This window comes from Meleagris gallopavo, chromosome 5 (assembly GCF_000146605.3).
Source record: "Meleagris gallopavo isolate NT-WF06-2002-E0010 breed Aviagen turkey brand Nicholas breeding stock chromosome 5, Turkey_5.1, whole genome shotgun sequence".
NCBI lineage: Eukaryota > Metazoa > Chordata > Aves > Galliformes > Phasianidae > Meleagris > Meleagris gallopavo.
The window spans coordinates 10,485,904-10,504,570 of NC_015015.2; the positions used below are offsets into that span (position 1 = coordinate 10,485,904).

At 43.0% G+C, this 18,667-nt stretch overlaps 1 protein-coding gene across 51 annotated transcripts in view; it reads right to left on the reverse strand.

Moving 5' to 3' along the window:
- Positions 1–18,588, reverse strand: part of TNNT3 (troponin T3, fast skeletal type) — a 35,445-nt gene extending 16,857 nt beyond the window's left edge. For 5 of the 51 annotated variants that reach the window (XM_010711032.1, XM_003206281.2, XM_031553351.1 and 2 more), the window contains exons 1-7: positions 18,479–18,588; positions 14,287–14,321; positions 13,194–13,207; positions 12,460–12,477; positions 11,033–11,044; positions 10,193–10,210; positions 1,272–1,286 (exon numbers count right to left, since the gene is read on the reverse strand). In XM_010711032.1, the coding sequence (XP_010709334.1) occupies positions 1,272–1,286; positions 10,193–10,210; positions 11,033–11,044; positions 12,460–12,477; positions 13,194–13,207; positions 14,287–14,306 (97 nt within the window). In that variant the 5' untranslated portion in view covers positions 14,307–14,321; positions 18,479–18,588. 51 annotated transcript variants of the gene reach the window in all.
- Between the last annotated feature and the right edge of the window lie 79 nt (positions 18,589–18,667).

The window sequence follows — 18,667 nt, forward strand, 5'->3', positions numbered from 1 at the left end:
AAATGCCTCAGATTAACACATAGGGATTTAGATACTGCATGAACTGTTGGTTAGATGTAAAACACCACAGTGAAGAAAAGTAAAAGAAACAGGGCAAGAAACACAACAGCAATAGCTCTGATCTCATGCAGGACCTAGGCTGCAACAGCAGAGATGTGCGAGACAATGGCAGCATTAATAGCACAGAATCTAAATACTAACAGAGAAGTGTGAAGAGCTGCCAGAGGCTCTCACTGCATTCGCATTTCCTTTATAAATCTTTCTCTCTATTTGTTACAGACAGACAGTTCCAATTGAAAAGACAAGGGAAGGCTGTAGGTAAGGCCTGACTTAATCATATCTTGTTAATAATTTGTGCAGATTCCAAGCCACTAAGTGTGTTAAAGACCGACACGCAGGACTGGGGAAGCTGCTCAGTTGGCTTGGGGCTGCAGGGGAAGAAGGTGAAGAGCATGCAGAGCAGCTGGTATGGCAGCAAGATGCCCCAGCTTGGGCAAGCCACACTTAGAAAAGATTTAGGAGCAGGTGAGAATGAACAAATATAGCTAAAAAGGGAAGAGTGGGATGGGAAATGAGATGATGTGAGAATAGGAGGGAGCTGGTAAGCAGCACGCACATAAATGTTGAAGCATTCAGTCATGCAAAATCAATCAGACATCCCTCCCAGCTTCAGACACTGAAAGAAGCTGAGCTGGTATCCCTTTACAGACAGCAAAGGGGAATAGGCGGGATGGGCTGTACTGAGATGTGACAGGTCTCAGGAAGCTACCCCAAATGGCACGGAATCACTTGCACACTGTAGAGGATGCTACAAGTTCAGTTTCTGCTTTTCCACAGAATAAAACTTGTAACTTTCCTGTCAGCAGCCCAAGGAAGTCTCTGAGTCCTCTCAGTGGCCATCGCTGCAGCTTAAACTTTAGAATACTGTTTACAGAAATGTTATTACATTTTTCATGCATCAATTAGCTCGTCCTCATAATTATTCATTACAAGGTAGAGGGAAGTATTACTGATGGAAGGTGTAAGGAAGCTGAAGTTACAGTTTATCGTTAATGTTTGTGCTTTTATCTGGTTCCTTCCACCATCTTCGAATTCCTGAGTATAATATCAGAGTTACTGATAGGCTTCTCTCTTTTTTTTTTTTTTTTGGTGATGTTTCCACTTTGTCCCATTTCAGAACACAACCCAATTGTGAAATGGCCAATTGCAATTGAATCTCCAGCACTCAATAACCCTTCACATTGACGCAGAGGAATTCAGAAGTCACATACCTGCATGATGCACTTCTTTAAGAGGAAAGTAGCAGGTGAGGAGATGCAAAGAAAGATAAGAGAATTAGAGCACTAAAGAGAGGATCATTAAAAAAGAAACAAACAAGTCACAAGTTTTTTAGCCAGGGTGGAGGGGAGTAAAGGGATAAAAGACATTAATAAGATTAAAAGATAAATATGAAGGGAAATGGATTTCTATCAGAAAATTGTGGGGAGGCAGGAGGCAGGGTGTTGGGAGATGAAATGCAGGTGAATGACACAGTCATGTTAAAAATCCAGTACCATCAGTTGGCACATGGATTAACTTGTATTAAAGTCAGGTCCATTAGAACCCATAGGTTTGAACATGTGAGAAGGGCGCAGACAACCCGCTCTTATTCATGTGCATAGAAATCCTAGCCCCTGCAGAAATCAGTGGGCTTGGAGGAGCTGGCACCTATTTCCCAAGCAGCCAGGATTTCATCATCTATATGGGGCACACCAGTGCAGGACAGTGAACAGAACACATTCCTGCTCTCAGACTCATGGGATCAAGTGCGGGCATCCAGAGAGGGGCTGGGAGGGGCATTTAAAGGTCAGTGGAGTTGGGCTGGTGGGCAGATGCTCTGGTGGGCATGATGTATTACCATTCTGCTAATCATACACTCTGCCTTGCCAGATCTGGCATTTAATACACACTATAAAATCAAGCGAAATAGCGATCTTGCTGTCCCCACGTTCTCAAAATACATATTAACCCATGAAAATACCACTAGTGGTGTAGTGGTGGGGGAAAAAAAAGCAAGCAACCACATTTTTATTTTTTTTCCTAAATGTGCTTTTTTTTCTATAAATACATCACAGCCAAAATGAAGCTACTTGTTCTGACCCTTAGAAAACCAGGTGTGATGGTGTGTGACATGTGGCACAATCCCTTTCCCAACTGGTGTCCACACACACAGCCTGGTTAAGGAAATCAGAGCATGAGGGCAATAAAAGCAATGCCCAGTCCAATCCAGCACAGCATGCAACTGCTGGAGAGATCAATTGTTGCAACAGCGACAGCTAAAAACTGGTTGCATTCCGTTAACAAGCATGCATTACAGGACCTTCTCTGCTCAAGCTGTGGAAGGCATTGGTGTGGACAAAGCACTTAGCTCAATATAAAAACCACATGCTCTTCACATCTTGTTCAGTCCCCCTGCCTTCCAGCCAGGAGAGCTATCAGGAGGCTGACAGCTAGATCAGAACAGCAATTAGTACTTATTATAGCTTGTCCTACACAAGTAAAGCAGCTCCCAGCAGTCACGCAGAGGATATTTTCACATCCTCTCCTCTTCGGCCACCTCCAGAATTCCTGCACATGTTACTGCTCCAGACATAAACAGGAATTTGCAAACAATGGCACATACCTTCCACATGAGTGTGAGCTTTAGTGGGTGGAAGAGTCACAAAACAAAATGCAAAGAAATATAAGAGCGTTAGGAACACCCATACAACAACCTTGCACCCATGCAAAATCAAGGGGAGGGGAAGTCTGAGAATATATTGCATGGAAACAAAATAATATGGATAAAACAAAGAAGTGCTACTGAAAATGAGGGCAGTAGTAGAGATAGTAAGAAGGTAAAGAAGGTAAAGTTGATTTAAGTGGCCTTATCAGATGTCATTTGTCTTAAATGCACATTACTGCAGTTCTGGATAAAGCACATAATCTCACACTGCCAAAGCTCGCCCAAGATTATAGTAGAATTACAACCTGAAGCCAACAGCTTTTTGGTGGCATGAGGCTGCACTTACTATCATGAAATGATAGCTTAGAAACTCCATTGCATCAACATGGAGAAAGCTATCTTTAATCATTTGCAAAGCTAAATAATATAAAAATCATTGCCAGTTGCTTTTTTATACAAGAGACATCAAAGCTAAGAAATGGGCATGAGGAAAGGCTGCCATGGGCATATCCCAGGTTGGCCAGCACTTGGCCAAACACAACATGAGGTCCAAAAATTTGTGCCTCCCAAAGAGAGACACGCAGCCTTGGAGCAGAGGGTGTTCAAGCTGCCTAGGAGTTCTGTGTTTCCCAGCACCTTGACACTTTGTTTTCAGGCAAAAAATACTACATAGCATCACCAGGACTATTAAGTGTCAAGACTGAACATGAAGGGAGTACAGAACCAAATGCAGCTGTATAAGTTTAATTCTGCACTCCTATGTCTATTTTCAGCTCCTGTTTCCCTTTAACATCTTGGGTCCTCCTGCAGCCATCTGAGCTTACTGTGAACAATGGGAACTTCGGAATCATCTCACATACCTTCCTCATGGTGAGCTTTAGTGAGTGGAAGAGTCACAGAGCAGGATGCAAAGGAAGATGAGAGAGTTAGGAACTGCAAGACAACCTTGTACTCATACAAAACAGAGGGGGGAGGGGTGGGGGGTGGAAGGGGATTTCTGAGACAGTATTGTGGGAAAATAAAATAATACAGGTACAAAAATAACTACTGAAATTGAGGGTGCAGGCAATCTGAGATATTATGATCATAAACCCTATTTAAGTGGCAATATCAGATGTCATTTGTCTTAAATACACATTACTGCATTTCTGGATAAAGCACACAGTCTCACACTGCCAATGCTTTCTCAGGCTCAGAGTGGAATTACAACCTGAAGCCTACAGCCTTTTGGTGGCATAAAGCTGCACTTACTACCAGATGATAGCCCAGAAAATTGCATCTTTAATCATTTGAAAAACTAAATAATATAGAAATAATGGCCAGTTGTTTTATTACACAACATACACCAAAGCTAAGGAATGAGCAGGTGGAAAGGCTGTTGTAGGAAAATGAGCCGGGGCACATCACTAGGTTGGCTGGTACTTGGCCCAATACAACAGGACATTCAAGGTACTGTGTCTCCCAAAGAGACAAACAGCCTTGGAGCAGAGTGTTTCCAAACTGCTCAAGGGTTTTACTTTCCCAGCACCTTGACTCTTCAATACCATGCAACAATTACAACCAGGTATCATCAGGACATTAAGGGTCAAGACTGAACTTGAAGGGAGTACAGAACCCATCACAGTTGTAGATTTAAATCTGCACTCCTATGTTTATTTTCAGGCTCCTGTTTCCTTTTGATATCTTGGGTCCTCTTGGCCACAACTGAGCTTACTCTGAACAAAGGGAATTTCAGAATTATCTCACATACCTTCCTCATGGTGAGCTTTAGTGAGTGGAAGAGTCACAGAGCAGGATGCAAAGAAAGACAAGAGCGTTAGGAACTGCAAGACAACCTTGCATCCATACAAAACAGAGGGGAGGGGATTTCTGAGACAGTAATTTGGGAAAATAATACAGATACAAAAAACATTAATGAAATAGGGTACAGGCAGACTGAAGATATTATGGACATATTCCTAAGTTAGGTAGCTGTATAAGATGTCACGAAATGTACATTAATGCAATTTTTGATAAAACATGCATTTAATACCAACAGACAGAGAATAAGTCAGTCCTTTATATCAACATGACAAAAGCCATCTTCAATCATTTGTTAAGCTAAATAATATAGAAATCATTGCCAGTTGCTTTAATATGCAACAGACATCAAAGCTAAAAAGTGGGCATGAGGAAAGAAAGGCTGCCATGGGAACACCAGCCATGGGCACACCCACAGGTTGGCCAGCATTTGGCCCAACACAACATGAGGTACAAAAATTTGTGCATCCCAAAGAGAAACACGCAGCCTTGGAGCACAGGGTATCCAAGCTGCCCAAGGGTTTTATGTTTCCCGCAAGCTTGACACTTTGTTATCATGCAACAGCTCCTGTTTTCCCTTTAACATCTCAGGTCATCTTGACCACTTCTGAGCTTATTCTGAACAAAGGGAATTTGGGAGTCATCTCACATACCTTCCCCATGATGAGCTTTAGTTAGTGGAAGAGTCACAGAGCAGGATGCAAAGAAAGACAAGAGCGTTAGGAACTGCAAGACAACCTTGCACTCATACAAAACAGAAGGGAGGGGATTTCTGAGACAGTATTGTGGGAAAATAAAATAACAGATACAAAAATCACTACTGAAATTGAAGGTACAGGCAATCTGAGATATTATGAACACAGACCTGAACTAATTAGCTGTATAAGATGCCATTTGACCTAATTGCACATTACAGCATTACTGGATAAGACATGCACTTAATACCAACAGACAGAGGATAAGTCAGTCCTTTATATCAACATGACAAAAGCCATCTTCAATCATTTGCAAAGCTAAGTAATATAGAAAGAATGGCCAGTTGCTTTATTACACAACAGACATCAAAGCTAAGAAATGGACATGAGGAAAGGCTGCCATGGGAACACCAGCCATGGGCACACCCACAGGTTGGCCAGCACTTGGCCCAACACGAGGTCCAAAAATTTGTGCCTCCCAAAGAGGCGCACACAACCTCGTAGCAGAGGGTGTTCAAGCTGCCTAGGAATTTTATGTTTCCCAGTACATTGACACTGTTTTCAGGCAACAATTACTAGAAAGTATCAATAGGACATTAAGAGTCAAGACCAAACATGAAGTGGAGGGAGTACAGAACCAAATGCAGCTGAGTAAGTTTAAATCTGCACTCCTATGTCTATTTTCAGCTCCTGTTTTCCCTTTAATATCTTGGGTCCTCCTGCCCACTACAATGCTTACTCTGCATATGGGGAATTACAGAATTATCTCACATACCTTCCCCATGATGAGCTTTAGTGAGTGGAAGAGTCACAGAACAGGATGCAAAGAAAGACGAGAGCATTAGTAATTGCAAGACAACCTTGCACTCATACAAAACAGAGGGAAGGGGATTTCTGAGACAGTATTGGGGGAAATTAAATACTTCATACAGATACAAAAAATCACTACTGAAATTGAGGGTGCAGGCAACCTGAGATATTATGAGCATAAATCCTATTTACATGGCTGTAATAGATGTCATTTGTATTAAGTGAACATTACTGCATTAAACGTGCACTTAATACCAAGAGGACAAGTAAGTGCGTTAGATCAACATGACAAAAGCCATCTTCAATCATTTGTTAAGCTAAATAATATAGAAATCATTGCCAGTTGCTTTATTACACAACAGACATCAAAGCTAAGAAATGGACATGAGGAAAGAAAGGCTGCCATGGGAACTCCAGCCATGGGCACACCCACAGGTTGGTCAGCACTTGGCCCAACAAATGGAGGTCCAAGATGTTGTGCAATCCAAATAGATACAGCCAGCCCTAGAGCAAAGTGTTAACAAGCTGCCTAGGAGTTTTATGTTTCCCACTATCTTGGCACTTTGTTTTCATGCGACAATTACTAGACAGTACCACCAGGACATTAAGTGTCAAGGCAGAACATGAAGGGAGCACAGAACCCAACCCAGCTGCAGGTGTAATTCTGCTCTCCTATGTCTGTTTTCAGCTCCTGTTTCCCTTTGACATCTCACGTCCTCTTGGCCCTATCAGTGCTTACTCTGCCCAATGGGAATTTAGGAATTATCTCACATACCTTCCTCATGATGCTCTTTAGTGAGTGGAAGAGTCACAGAGCAGGATGCAAAGGAAGTTGAGAGAGTTAGAAACTGGAAAACAGCTTTGCATCCATACAAAATATAGGGGAGGGGATTTCTGAGACAGCATTGTGGGAAAATTATATAACATGGATACAAAAAAATCACTATTGAAATTGAGGGTACAGGGAACCTGAGAAATTATGAACACAAACATGAATTAAGTAGCTGTATAAGCAGGCATGTCTTAAATGCACATTACTGCTTTACTGGATAAAGCATAGACTTAATACCAACAAAAGTTTTATGTTTCCCAGCAGTTTGACACTTTGTTTTCAGGCAACAATTACTACACAGTATCATCAGGACATTAAGGGTCAAGACTGAACTTGAAGGGAGTACAGAACCCATCACAAATGTAGATTTAAATCTGCACTCCTATGTTTATTTTCAGCTCCTGCTTCCCCTTAACATCTTGGTTTCTCTTGGCCACTTCTGAGCTTACTCTGAACAAAGGGAATTTGGGAGTCATCTCACATACCTTCCCCATGATGAGCTTTAGTGAGTGGAAGAGTCACAGAGCAGGATGCAAAGAAAGACAAGAGCGTTAGGAACTGCAAGACAACCTTGCATCCATACAAAACAGAGGGGAGGGGATTTCTGAGACAGTATTGAGGGGAAAAAAAATAATACAGATACAAAAATCACTACTGAAATTGAGGGTACAGGCAATCTGAGATATTATGAGCATAAACCCTATTTACATTGCTGTATTAGATGTCATTTGTATTAAATGAACATTACTGCATTACTGGATAAAGCTTAATACTTAATACCAAGAGGACAAGTAAGTGCTTAAGATCAACATGACAAAAGCCATCTTTAATCATTTGTAAAACCAAATAATACAGAAATCATTGCCAGTTGCTTTAATATGCAACAGACATCAAAGCTAAGAAATGGACATAAGGAAAGAAAGGCTGCCATGGGAACACCAGCCATGGGCACACCCACAGGTTGGTCAGCACTTGGCCAACAAATGGAGGTCCAAGTGTTGTGCAACCTGAAGAGATACAGTCAGCCCTGGAGCGGAGGTTGTTCAAGCTGTCTAAGAGTTCTGTGTTTCCCAGCAGCCTGACACTTTGTTTTCAGGCAACAAATACTACATAGCATCACCAGGACTATTAAGTGTCAAGGCAGAATATGAAGGGAGTACAGAACCCAACACAGCTGTAGGTTTAATTCTGCACTCCTATGTCTATTTTCAGCTCCTGCTTCCCCCTAACATCTTGGTTTCCTCTTGGCCACATCGGAGCTTACCCTGAACAAAGGGAATTTGGCAATCATCTCACATACCTTCCTCATGGTGAGCTTTAGTGAGTGGAAGAGTCACAGAGCAGGATGCAAAGAAAAACAAGAGCGTTAGGAACTGAAAGACAACCTTGCACTCATACAAAACAAAGGAGAGGGAATTTCTGAGACAGTATTGGGGGAAATTAAATAATACAGATACAAAAAATCACTACTGAAATTGAGGGTACAGGCAATCTGAGATATTATGAGCATAAACCCTATTTACATTGCTGTATAGACTGTCATTTGTATTAAATGAACATCACTGCATTAAACGTGCACTTAATACCAAGAGGACAAGTAAGTGCTTTAGATCAACATGACAAAAGCCATCTTCAATCATTTGTTAAGTTAAATAATATAGAAATCATTGCCAGTTGCTTTATTACACAACAGACATCAAAGCTAAGAAATGGGCATGAGGAAAGGCTGCCATAGGCACACCCACAGGTTGGCCAACATTTGGCCCAACACAACATGAGGTACAAAAATTTGTGCCTCCCAAATAGAAACACGCAGCCTTGGAGCACAGGGTATCCAAGCTGCCCAAGGGTTTTATGTTTCCCACTAGCCCGACACTTTGTTTTCATGCAAGGATTCCTAGAAAGTATCATCAGAACATTAAGTGTCAAGACCAAACATGATGGGAGAACAGCACCCAACACAGCTGTAAGTTTAAATCTGCATTCCTATGACTATTTTCAGCTCCTGTTTTCCCTTTAACATCTCGGGTCGTCTTGGCTACGTCTGAGCTTACTCTGTACAATGGGAATTTGGGAGTCATCTCACATACCTTCCCCATGATGAGCTTTAGTGAGTGGAAGAGTCACAGAGCAGGATGCAAAGAAAGACAAGAGCGTTAGGAACTGCAAAACAACCTCATACAAAACAGGGGGGAGGGAATAAAGAATAAAGCTGATTTAAGTGGCCACATCAGATGTGTTTGTTTTAAATGTACATTACCTTCCCCATGAGCTTTAGGTGGGAAGTACCAAAGGGTAGAGAAAAAATAGGCAGAGAGCCAGAACAGTGAGATGGAAAAACAAGAGCAGTTAGACTAAAGGGTATGTGAAAGCAATAGGGGGAGTATAGAACACACAGGGGTGTGAAATAGAGAGACAAAAAATGGTGACAGGTGATCAGAGTGTGCATGGATACAAGAAGTGTCAATCCTTCAGGACCTGCAATCTGCAAAAACCCTGTCAGCTGCTCCGAGCTAATCTGCTCCCATTATAGACAGGTTCATGGGTTTTTCATACATGCCAACAGCACAAAGCTTTGCAAATGCAAAGGGAACCAACCCACTCTTTGGATCCTCATACCCGGAGCACCAAGCCCCAGACAAATAAAGTACAAAGGGTGGGTTTCTGTTCCAGCTCCTTGCCTGGTCCTGCAGATACCACACACCCTGCAGAGAGCCAGCCGAGTTATTTGCCAGTATCCTCACAGATGTAACTAATAACACCACAGAATGCAGGTGTTATTATTTATATTATATATAATACTATATATTATAGTCTATAACTCATAATATATATGACATACTATATATAATATTACATATTATAGAATATGTACTGTGTAACACGTGGCTACACACATACCTTGCCAGAGATGGATTTTGACTTTAAAATCCATCTGATGATTATCTGCCAAGCTATGCAGGAGAAACCAGTTGATATGGGATATAGACCTTCAGAGCTAGACCTCAGCTGCTCTTTGGCTGGTGTTATCAACACCCAGGGCTAAAAACCAGCCACAGAGCCTACTGTGGTCTGGAGGAGGGGGTGGTGCCCACATTTCCCATGCTATTCCCTCCCCAAAACCAGTGGAGGTGTCGATGGATACACAACTTATGGGGACCCATGGTGGGACCCCAAAACTTCCTCAGATGCCTTCCTAAACCAGTTGATCCTCTTGTGGGAATGTAGAGGCTCAGGGGAAGTAAGTGTTTTCAGGTGAGGCATCCCTTGTTCCAGCATCGTTCTCTCGCCTGTTGTTTTCTTCTACACTGAGCCCTGCAAAGAGCAGAGCAGAGGTATCCTTCCACATACCTTCTTCATGGACCTCTTCTGTGGGTGGCAACATCATGCAGTGAAGAGAATAAAGAAGAAAATTAAAGCAGAAATGTCTTATTTAAACATCCTTGAGGTTTTCCAAGCACCCCTTCTTACCAAGGGTAAGAATACACAGTGATGAAGTCACAGAATGAGAGAGAAATAAAAATAACATCTTCATGGGCATCTTATGGTGTTCTAAATGTTACTGAAATATGGAAATATGACCACAAATAAAATCCACATTAAAAAGTCACCCACTAAGTTATCTTTATTAGAGCTGGTTGACATTTCCTAAAGCTCAGTTTTGATGAAATTTTAACCACAAATAAAATTTCTCCATTATTTTTTTTTAATCCATGTTTCTTGAACAGCTACAAATTTAGATTTTAGATTCTTCAAATCTTGAATCGTTAAAGAAATTCATCACTGAATTTCAAGAAATGGATGTTAATTTCCCAGAGTTCTCCACCACCTTATTTTTTTTTAATTTAAGATTTTGGAGAGAGGATTTAACACCTCTGGGAGAAGAAAGTTACACTGTAGTAAAAAAGATAGAACAAACCAAGTATTTCTTTCCATATACATATATAACTACCCACTTGTATGTGTGTGTGCATATTTATGTATAAACACACATTATGTATGTGCATCTATATATAAAAGACACAGTTTCCTACCAGCTCAATAAGTGACATCAATAGCTGTCACTGCATTGATGTCTGTGGCTCAGGACCACATCCTGGCCACCAAGTGTGAACTGTTTGCTCTGTATTTCTTTGTACATGTTCTTCCTCTGCACCAAGAGAGAAAGAAAGCAGAAGCCATGTCACATACCTGTTTCATGAGCTTCAGATGGCAAGCGTCACGGAACAAGAAGCCACAGCAAACAGGAAAATGGAAACAGAAAACTGTTAGAAACTGGTATTCTAGTCAGGAAAGGCCTGGAGAATGAGTGGTTAGAAAGTGATGGGAAAAAGTTATATGGGTTGCTTTGGAAGATAGCACAAAAATCAAGCAAAACTGGAGAACAATGCAAGATACATCAGAGGAGATGGTCATGCAGATGAAGAAAAGTAGGACTGTAGTCACCTGCCTTTTAATTTCAATTATTACAATATTGAAATTCAAAAGGAGATAGTAAGGGAAAGAAGGAGAGAGGAAAGCAGTACTTCTCCTTTTAGGAAGGCTTGTCTGTAGGAATGACACCCTTTGCTCACTCTTTGGACGTTTGACAAGGTGCAAAGAAGGATGGAGTATGAGCAGCACTGACATCTCCCCAGCTCTGCCTCTCTGGGCAGCAGCCACTGGAGACACCTCTACAATGCATTTGGCACCTGCTCTTGGGCCCTTGATCTCCTTATCTCCCTGGTAGGGATGCTGAGGGAAATACAGCTACGCCTTAGAGCAGGAACTATTCTGAGCAAGCTCCCTTCTGTTCCCATCACTGCTGATGGGAATTACTTACTGGCAGCAACCTGAGGGGAACCAGCTGCTCTGCATAAAGGCCCCAAGATGGGCATTTCTTTTCTGCAGATGACAGTGTCTCGAAGGTGGGCAATACGGGCAGTTCCACCTCCCAGAAAAGGCTTTCACTTGACCCTTTAGAAAGTGTCTTGGACACTAAGTGAGCTCTTGGGAGAAAGTAAAACTCCTACGGATGTGCCCCAGAGTTTTGCCCTCATTTCAGTTCCAGATACCATGGGAAAATGAAGGATGACAACTGACAGCTACACTTGCCTGAACATGTCAGAAGTGCCCAGCAAAACCAGTGATACACTTCCCCTCCCTGCTAACTGCAGACTCTGAAACAAGTCAGGTGAAAAAGCTCAGGGGTGTGAAAGGCTTTTCATACTCCATCTTTCCAAAGCTTCCTCTGTGTCTCTAGCAGCTTGTCAAATCACCTTTTGCCAGCTAATGGTGCAACTGAAAGACTTCCTCTTTGCCAGCTAATTCCTTGCCTCACCTTTTCCAGACTTCCCAGTACCCTGTGCCTGGTGCTCCTCTGGAGCCAGACAGCCCACTCTGCTTTTCCATTTCAAGATTCAGCTTAATCACCATCTCCAATTGCTCCTACAAATATCATCTTTTATCACAACATGTCTGCAGATCACGGTCCCAGCTTGGCCATGTTTTGACTGACAGATCAAGTGTTTCAGATCACCTTTAGTGGCAAGTGTCAAAGAGAAGGGTCAAATACAGACAAGAGAAAGGTAGAACCAAGAATCCAGGAAAGATCAGTTACATTCCAAGTACTTTGTTACCTTCTTCTTCGTATTCCTCTGCATTGAAATAGAGGAGGTGGGGGGAAAAAAAAAAGCAGACAATCATCAACTTTAGCATCCAACACAAAAAGCCAATAACAGGTCACACATCAGTAGGATGTCACTCATTACAGAACCCTTTAAATTCACATGGATATGGGCAAGATGCACTCAAAGGATCCACTTTCAAATCAAAAAGAAAAACAGCAAACAAGCTGTTTGAGAAAATGCTGTACAATGGGAGGAGGGTAATACTGTACTTAATTTTTTTCTTGACCAATGGAAGCTCAGGTGTACAAACACGTTAAGGGAAAGAAGTAGCAGGGAGGTCCAAGAAATATTTAAAGAAACAAACAACAGAAAATTAAAAAAAAATACACGTTTCTATGTTGCTTAAGTATGCTGCATTTCTATGTTTTAAAACAGAAATTATATGTCTGCAAAACTATCAAAATAAATTGCCAGCAGATGGCAGTGCCCCTACAAAAAAAAGAGGAGCATCCCCACACAGTCAGGACATCAGTTTTGGGCTGAAATCCCAATATTGGCCCACAGCACAGAGACAGGCAAACACTGACATGCAAAAAAGACAACGACATATACTTAGACATCAGGTAAAGCTAACTGCACCAGCACATTACAGTAAGAGACCAACGATAAGCAGAAAGGAAAAGATAGACACAGTCAGTGAATGCTACAGACTTGCACAGAAGAAATTAGAGATTCGGACTTACCCTCTCCGTGCTCCCTGTGAGAAAGAAAAAAAAAATTGTTACTGAAACTAAATTTTTCTTCCACTCCATACTATTGCAGGCTATGCTGAAGAAATCCAATACACTTCTGTTTAAAATCTATGTTTTTTCTTCTTTCCCCCATTCTCTCTTTGCTCTCAGAAGAGTTGCTTAACTTTAAGATTATTAAAAGTCAGTTTACTAATGTTCCTGATTCTGCTGGTGCACATGGAGCCATGTCCCAGCATAATGTTACCATCATATAACCACAAGGAAACACTCTGCAGAGGCTGGTAAGGCTGATGGACTTCAGCCCCAATGCACTGTGCATGATGGCCTTTAATTCTAGAGGTGCCTACTAAAAATTTTGGATAAATCAGATGCTGTTGATGTTTATACCATGGTTGTTATCACCTCAACTTCGTGTTCTGTTCCCATTCCTCACCTCTGCTCCCTAGCCTTTCCTGCACCACCGTCACCTAGCACAAACCCCAAACCTTGAACCAGCCATGCCTGAAGGAGTTGGACAGGGCACAGCTGAAAGAGACCAAGCAAGGGATGTTTTGAATAGATGTTGCTCTAAAAAGTGTTGAATTTCATCTTAGGAAATTTTTTTGTGTTTATTATTTAAGAGTTGGTTGGAAATAATGGCCTTGTAGTAAGCAAAGAGGCTAACTGACCTCAGCAGGTCAACACTTGAAGCCTCTGACCCTATGATTGCCTTAAATCTTCCCTCTCTACTTACTGACGTAGAAATGCCAACTGATCTCATTGCATTTGGACACATTACTTTGAACTTGTTACATCAGGGCAGAAAGCAATTACTCCACCACTCTATACTTCATTCAGATTCCATTATGAGTAGCACCATGGCCTCTAAGGACAAGTGGGGTTGGGTCAAGGTGCCAGGAAGACTTTCCCTTCTGCACGAACTCCAACAGACCGTTTGACACTTGGAGTCCTTTCCCTGCTGCTCAACGCCTTGGGGGTTGAGCATGGGGTGACAGCTGCCTCCCATCCCCATGGGAATGCCCTTGGGCACTCTACGGACTCAAGCAGAACAGATGAACGTGCAGGCGGATCGCTCTCTACTTACACTTCCTCGGTATCAGACATGTTGGCAGTGGGTTTCTAGATAAAAGATGAAAAGAAGAAGAAGAAAAAAGCGTTATTAGTGAGAGAGCTTCCTAAATAATTCCAAGGCAGAAGCAGATGGGTTGACATTTGAAGACGAAAAAAGCCAGGCATCTGCTTTCCCACACGGCAGCCAATCCCCCACCAACACTGCCATTTTCGGAGTGCTACAGACCCCTGCCAGCCAGGTCAGATGAGAAGGAGAAGTGGCAAAGGGGAAAGATCAGCTGGCAAGATGTGCCTATCAAGTCAGCCACCCTCAGGGGGGAAAATCTGGACCTGGGTTTGGGTTACAAAACCTCCAAGGATCAGGGAGATGGGCACAGGCCTTGCCCTCTCGCACCTGTCTGACATTTCCATCACTTCAGCAAGATCAGAGAAATTTTGCCTTCTTTTATGCTACTACAAATGGAAAGATCCCAGCTTTTAAGCATTACTCAGAGCAAGAAAATATAGTAGTAATAAAAAACCCAACCAGTCCACAGATATATCCAGAGATAACTATTTAATCGTCAGCATGCAGAAACTGTCATTAAGTGCATTAAGTAACAGTGTCTGGCTTACATAGTTGATTAAAACATGAACAATGGGCTGTTGATTAATTTAGGATGAAAACTGTCCAAATGCATGGTTAAGTAACCTATATCAACCCAGCCAGTTCTACTTATTACAACACATCTCACAACGCATGTGAGACAAATCCATCCATGGCTCAAGCCACTCTTCTCTGGCTTATGTTTGAGCACATTGCAGTGCAAGGCCCCCACCCTTCTAAAAGTCCTGTCTGCCCTGAAGCTGGGGGCAGGAGGTAGTCAGGGCCCCTCCAGACTTCCTTCAAATTGGCAGTAGGTCTTAAAATACAAAGCCAGGCTCCTCTTGGCTGGGAAACCCAAACCGTGACTTTCACAACTTCATTACTCAGCTGATATATGAGAGATGTCTTGAAGGAGCAGGTGGACTGATTTAAGTTCAAAAGGAACAACTGCAGCTCAGAAGCTTTCTATTTCAGAGGAAGGCAGTAATCCCAGAGGCTCCAACTCTGCCCTATAAGGGATCCTTTCCATTCCCCAGCAGTGACCCTGAACACCACTCTTTAATGCTACTCGTTGACACCAACAGGATTTAAAAATTCATGTTCTAAGCAGGCTGCATTTTCAACCTCCATATACTTTATTATTATTTATAAGAACTCAGCATTGCCCTGGAACTCATGACAGCAATGGCTGTGTTAGAAATGGGAAGATGGCCTACTGCTAGGACACACAAGACCTGGGTTCTATAATCACTTGGTGCAAGGCTGCATTTAATTGGTAGCTATGATTGCTCCTCCCAAGGCATGACTCCTGTATTGGAGTAACCTCAGCTCTGCAAAAGGCTTTTAGAATCATAGAACTGCTTAGTGTGGAAGGGACCCTAAGGATCATTGAGCTCCAAGTGCTTGCTTAAGTATAACACCACCTCTCATCTCTCTTTATCTAGACCATCCAGTCTTCAGAATTAAGGCTTCCTCTCACTGTCTGCAGAGGGGCTAGCAGTATGATCGCTTTACAATCTCTCTTTGGCCTCCAAAAATTATTTGAGCTAATAGCAATAACACTTAACAGTATGTTGCTTTCTGCAGTGGGTTAGTAGAGATTGTCCTGGCAAAGGCCCAAGGAGGGAACCTTTCAAATGACCAGCTGTTAGCTTATACTAAGGTATGTGGTCTGTAGGACTGAAGGCAATGGCCAATCCTCCCATGCATTCTGCTTTAGTTTGTAAAGGGAAATTTCATTCTTCCCAAGATGGAATAAAACAAAAAAATAAATAAAAAGATGGGCTGAAGAGCTTTGGACTAAACTTCCAATTTCACTGCATGGCACATACTCTGTGCAGGAGAAGAAAATAGGCCAAGAGCCCTACATGTGGAAATGAAAATGCCTGTTTGGTGCAGGGTGGGCATGTAATGCAGGGCATACTGTTCTTTCCAAGGCAATTGAAGTCTACAGGACACTTTGCAATCAGGCTTGCTATTAACTGTTATTGGAATGAGCTCATCCACTCTCCAATTTAGCTCTCAGGACTTCTTGCTGAGGGTTGTCACATTGGTACTCCCCTACGCTCTTCCATATTTGTTAATCCAAGTGCTGTGACAGCGAGTGGGACTTGGCATGGCATTTGCCCACATGCGAGAAAAGCCAAATGAGAATACCAAAATCTCTGACACCCAAATGCCCCAAACCAGAGGGGCTTTCCAGGCCCTGGATAAAACAAATCAAAAAAAGACAAGGACAAAACCACATAGCAAGAAAAATACAAATAAAACAGATCCGTATTTATCTCCAAAAGGGACTGAAGAAAGCAATTCACTAAGAACACTATATATTATTTCACTGACGGCAATGGAAAATCTCCAGCTGGCTCAGGATTGCCCTTCAGTGGAAATTACATTACACGCAGTGAACGCAGCCTGAGATTAAGGCTGTTAGCACCTTGAGGCAATAACTGGTTTTTGTTTGTACAGTGACAGAGAAAAATGGGGTTTGGACTTGAATGAGGTTTAAGGATGTAATAAAATCAATTAGCTAATAATGCCCACCATCTGGGAGTAAAGCAAAACATAGCTTTGCCAGCCCGAGCTTCCTGCCTCCTCTCACCCCTTCAGGTGAAAACAAAGCTTACCTTTTGCATTTCATTCAAGCTAAAAACCCTGAATCATTTCATTTTTAGTTTTATTTGCTTACTTTCTTCAAGTCCTAGTGCTTGTTCCATTCAAAAATTAAGCCACACATGCTCACTTGCTTTTCCAATAAACATAGGGATGTGGCAGTTTTATTGCTTGCCCTCCCAGCTGGCAGAGCAAATGCCCCCTTCCTCCTCAACCCCAAATGGCCAGGGGCCAGCTCAGCTCGTCCTCTTCGACCCCAAACACTTCTGTCCCTGGCCAAAGGAGCAAAGCCATCACGTCCCAAGAAGCATCTTAGCAGCTGGGAATGTGCCTGCTGCCTGCCAGCTGGGAGGAGGAACGGGCTCCCTTGTACCCTAAGCCCATCCTTGGAAAAAGCCCACCACCAGCCATACAAGGGAGGCAAGGTGGCAGGAGCACTACAGAAGGGAGGAAGGAATAAATTGGCTGTGCACGGGCAATGAAACAGCAATCAGACAAGAAGCAGGGTTCAATCCACCAAACAGCCATGCTTTCCTAGCAGAGACTGCTGCAAACTCAGCACACCTATTAATTTTACTTTTGTAATAATATATTATCCACACAGGTATATATTTATATACATTTCTACCTTTGACCTGTCCCCTCATTTGTTTCTGAACTGCTTGGTATTTTCCACCAATAAGTGCTTCTCTCACTACTGGGGTTGAGTAGTGGATCTCACCTGTCTCCCTGTCCTCCACCGACACAAAGCAAAACGCCAATTCTTGCCCTAAAACACACCCTTTAAGCTCATCTTTCGGTGTTGTCTACTTGTTGTGTAGAGGCAGCCAGAAGCAACAAGGCTAAAATAGAGAGATCAGCTGTGCCTAACTGACGCCCCCTACCTTTGCCCCATCCTGTCCCCATGTGCCTAGCCTGGCAGTCACCCACAGCCCCCCCAGCACACTGGAGATCCTCCATGCCACCCACACCAGCAGTCAGGCCAGCAAGGCACAGGGCTTTGAAGCCACACTTATAGCAAACATCCCATAGCCATGCTGAATTTACTCATCTACCTCCTGCAGAGATTACTTCTCTAATTTTCTTCTTTCTGTGCAAGGAGTGGAAGTTTTCAGTGGTTGCATTAGTGCTCTTCCACCCTCCTTCTCCCCTATCTTGGCCATCCCTTTCTTCTGGAGACACATCAGTGTTTCTACGTTGCTGCCTTGGAGTTTTCCTGAACGCTACGTACATCTCCTTGACTCCAAACATCATTGCCGCATCATTCCCAGCCTGGGCTTTGGAGGTGTCTCGTTCCCTACTGCTCACTCTCGAACCCAGGTCCCTACAGGTGACACCAGTCTCGTGCAACACCCCATCAAAGGGAGTAAGGAAAAGTGCCCTTTCCTTAGTGGGGACACTCTGTCTATGCAGGATCCCAGACCTCACAAACCTCCATCGCTCCGCTTAGGATCATCCCTCATCCAAACCTCAGCCCCACCATGCTTCCCAGTGGGATCCCACTTACCTGGGGCTGTGGAGGCAGGCGCGGAACTCCCTGCAGAGGGGACGGGCTGAGATCTGCAGGCGTCCTGGGGTGCTGCTGCTCTCAAGTTATAGTGACATTTGATCGTCTGCAGGAGCCGATTGGCCCCCAGCCCCCCGCGATGGGCAGGGAAAGGAAGGGAGTGGGGCAAGGAGTGAGGGAAAGGGTGGG